At 44.4% G+C, this 2,177-nt stretch overlaps 1 protein-coding gene across 1 annotated transcript; it reads right to left on the reverse strand.

Moving 5' to 3' along the window:
* Positions 1 to 524: 524 nt before the first annotated feature.
* Positions 525 to 2,177, reverse strand: BDBG_04024 (U5 snRNP complex subunit). Its single transcript, XM_031721505.1, has 4 exons — positions 2,160 to 2,177; positions 1,994 to 2,074; positions 1,134 to 1,888; positions 525 to 1,011 (listed from the first exon to the last, which is right to left on the reverse strand). Exons 1-3 carry the CDS (start codon positions 2,170 to 2,172, stop codon positions 1,218 to 1,220), a joined length of 765 nt encoding a protein of 254 aa, XP_031578084.1. The 5' UTR covers positions 2,173 to 2,177; the 3' UTR covers positions 525 to 1,011; positions 1,134 to 1,217.

The raw sequence follows: 2,177 nt of genomic DNA on the forward strand, positions 1-2,177 counted from the left end.
GCAAGCAGAAAAGCGAGCGTAAGCGAGCATTTGATGCTTGTTTCTAATGAGAAGATAATGAACATTTTTCAAGTGTAAGAGACCTACACTGAATAGATCAGTATTAATATATAGATCTTATATAACAAAAGTGGAAAACATTAGAGAAGGAAAAAAGAGAAAGTGCAGGAATCAGTGATCAGAGTGGATATTTATACATGTACACAGTGGAGCTTCAGGGCAGAAAAATAGGAATTCTGGAGTGGAAGAATAGGAATTCTGTGGGTTTTTCGGCCGAGGATCGGCGACCGAGAAATCGGAGCTTTCGGCAGGAATCTATGGAGTGCAATGGAATAGTCTATATGATTGATCGGGCGCAGCCCGCCACACAATCATATCACATAATGAGGTCTGCAAGATCTCATCTTCTATTCTAATCGGGTTTTGAAAGCATCTAACATATTGCTTCACCTTCACTTCACAAATTAAATTATTAAAATATTGAAATATATATATTAAACGTAAACAGTTTGAAATAAAGAAGTAGAAGATTAAAGATCTTTATAACTTATTTTGAAACTGTTATATTTTTTCAGTTGTTTTTATATCTATACTTGATTTGAAGATGATATTTATATTTAGTATGACTTAGTTTATATGCCTACAGCATAGGGAAGTTAAAATAGAAACCCCTGCTACTCCCCTCTTCAAATACAAAAGAAAAACCGAGGCGGGAACCATCGCGGGAAGAATTCACTGGAACTTGTTTTAAGGGCTATAAACGGGACTGAGTTACGGTAAATGGTCAGAGAAAAGTGGCCGTCAAGTTTGCGATTCTGAGATACGCATAATGCACGGCTAGAATAATAAATTCCCTTCCCTCAATTTCTGATACGTATGGTATCTATGATATCAACCATGCGATAAAATCAGGGTAATCGATGAAACAATTCGTAAGGATTATGAGCCCCTGATTTTGTTATTTTCCAAGCTCCCCAAGCATGATATTTCGATCGGAGGAGCCAGAAACAACTGCAGCAGGAAAATGTATATTAGCAGACCGCCGGGTCCCTTTGATGACAAAAGAAAAAAAAAAAAAGGGGGGGGGGGGGGGGAATTTGTTCGACATATCAAATTCACTGTGTTGGACTTACTTATAGGCTCATCACGAGGCGAAAATCGTACATCATTCACGGTACCTTTATGGCCGGGCAGCTTATACAGCAACTTGCCAGACTTCACATCCCACACAACAACACTTCTATCACCGCTGCCAGCCGCAATCCTCTCCCTGTCGGATTCCAACTAGCCCGGATCAGATTCTTCTCCAACCCAATCGGCGCGCCATCATATGTCTTGATATGTCTATTCACGGGCGCCGCAGGCGGGATATCCCACGTGCGCACGGTCGAATCATGAGAATTGGAGAGCAGCGTCTGAGAATCCGGCGCGATATTCAGCGACGAAATCGTATCCGTGTGACCCACCATGGAGTATATGATGGAGGGTTTTCGTATGTCCCAAACATGAATGTCATTATCGATGCCGCCGCTGTATATCTCGTTGCTGGCGTCTGCCAGCGCGACGGCCGTGACGGGCATCTCAGACTCTAGGAAGTGAACGGCTTCCCTTTGCCGCAGGTCCCATACTCCCACACACCCGTCGTCGCTGCCGCTTATTAGCAGGTCCAGGCCCCTCCTGCAGACGTCGAGGCAATTGATGATATTCTCGTGTCCCTTGAATTGGCGTATTCTTTGGCCTGATTTGGCATCCCACCTGGCAAGGGTCACGTCTGCGGAGGCCGAGAAAATGTTTTCTGAATCTCGCGACCACTGTAGATCTAGAACTGCGCCCTTGTGTCCGGTTAATACGCCGTAGTTTTCGCATTGTCCGTACGTTCGCCATAACACTGTAATGCCCCTCCCCGGGAAGGTCCATAGTTAGTCCTCTCCGTTATACAATCGAACTAAACATTGGCGAATACTGCGAGAGAGAGAGAGAGAGAGTAACGTACTTATCGACCTATCCATTGAACCCGACGCAATATTCTGACCAGTCGGATCAAACCTCGTAGCAAAAATCTCTCCAGAGTGTCCTATCCAAGACACCAAATGTCACTACCATAAACTGGCATTGAAATATAACCATGCTCGGCCTCCCCTACCACCTCAGAAACGCACCTGTAAGTTCCATGATCG

Source organism: Blastomyces gilchristii (assembly GCF_000003855.2).
Source record: "Blastomyces gilchristii SLH14081 genomic scaffold supercont1.6, whole genome shotgun sequence".
Classification (NCBI taxonomy): domain Eukaryota; kingdom Fungi; phylum Ascomycota; class Eurotiomycetes; order Onygenales; family Ajellomycetaceae; genus Blastomyces; species Blastomyces gilchristii.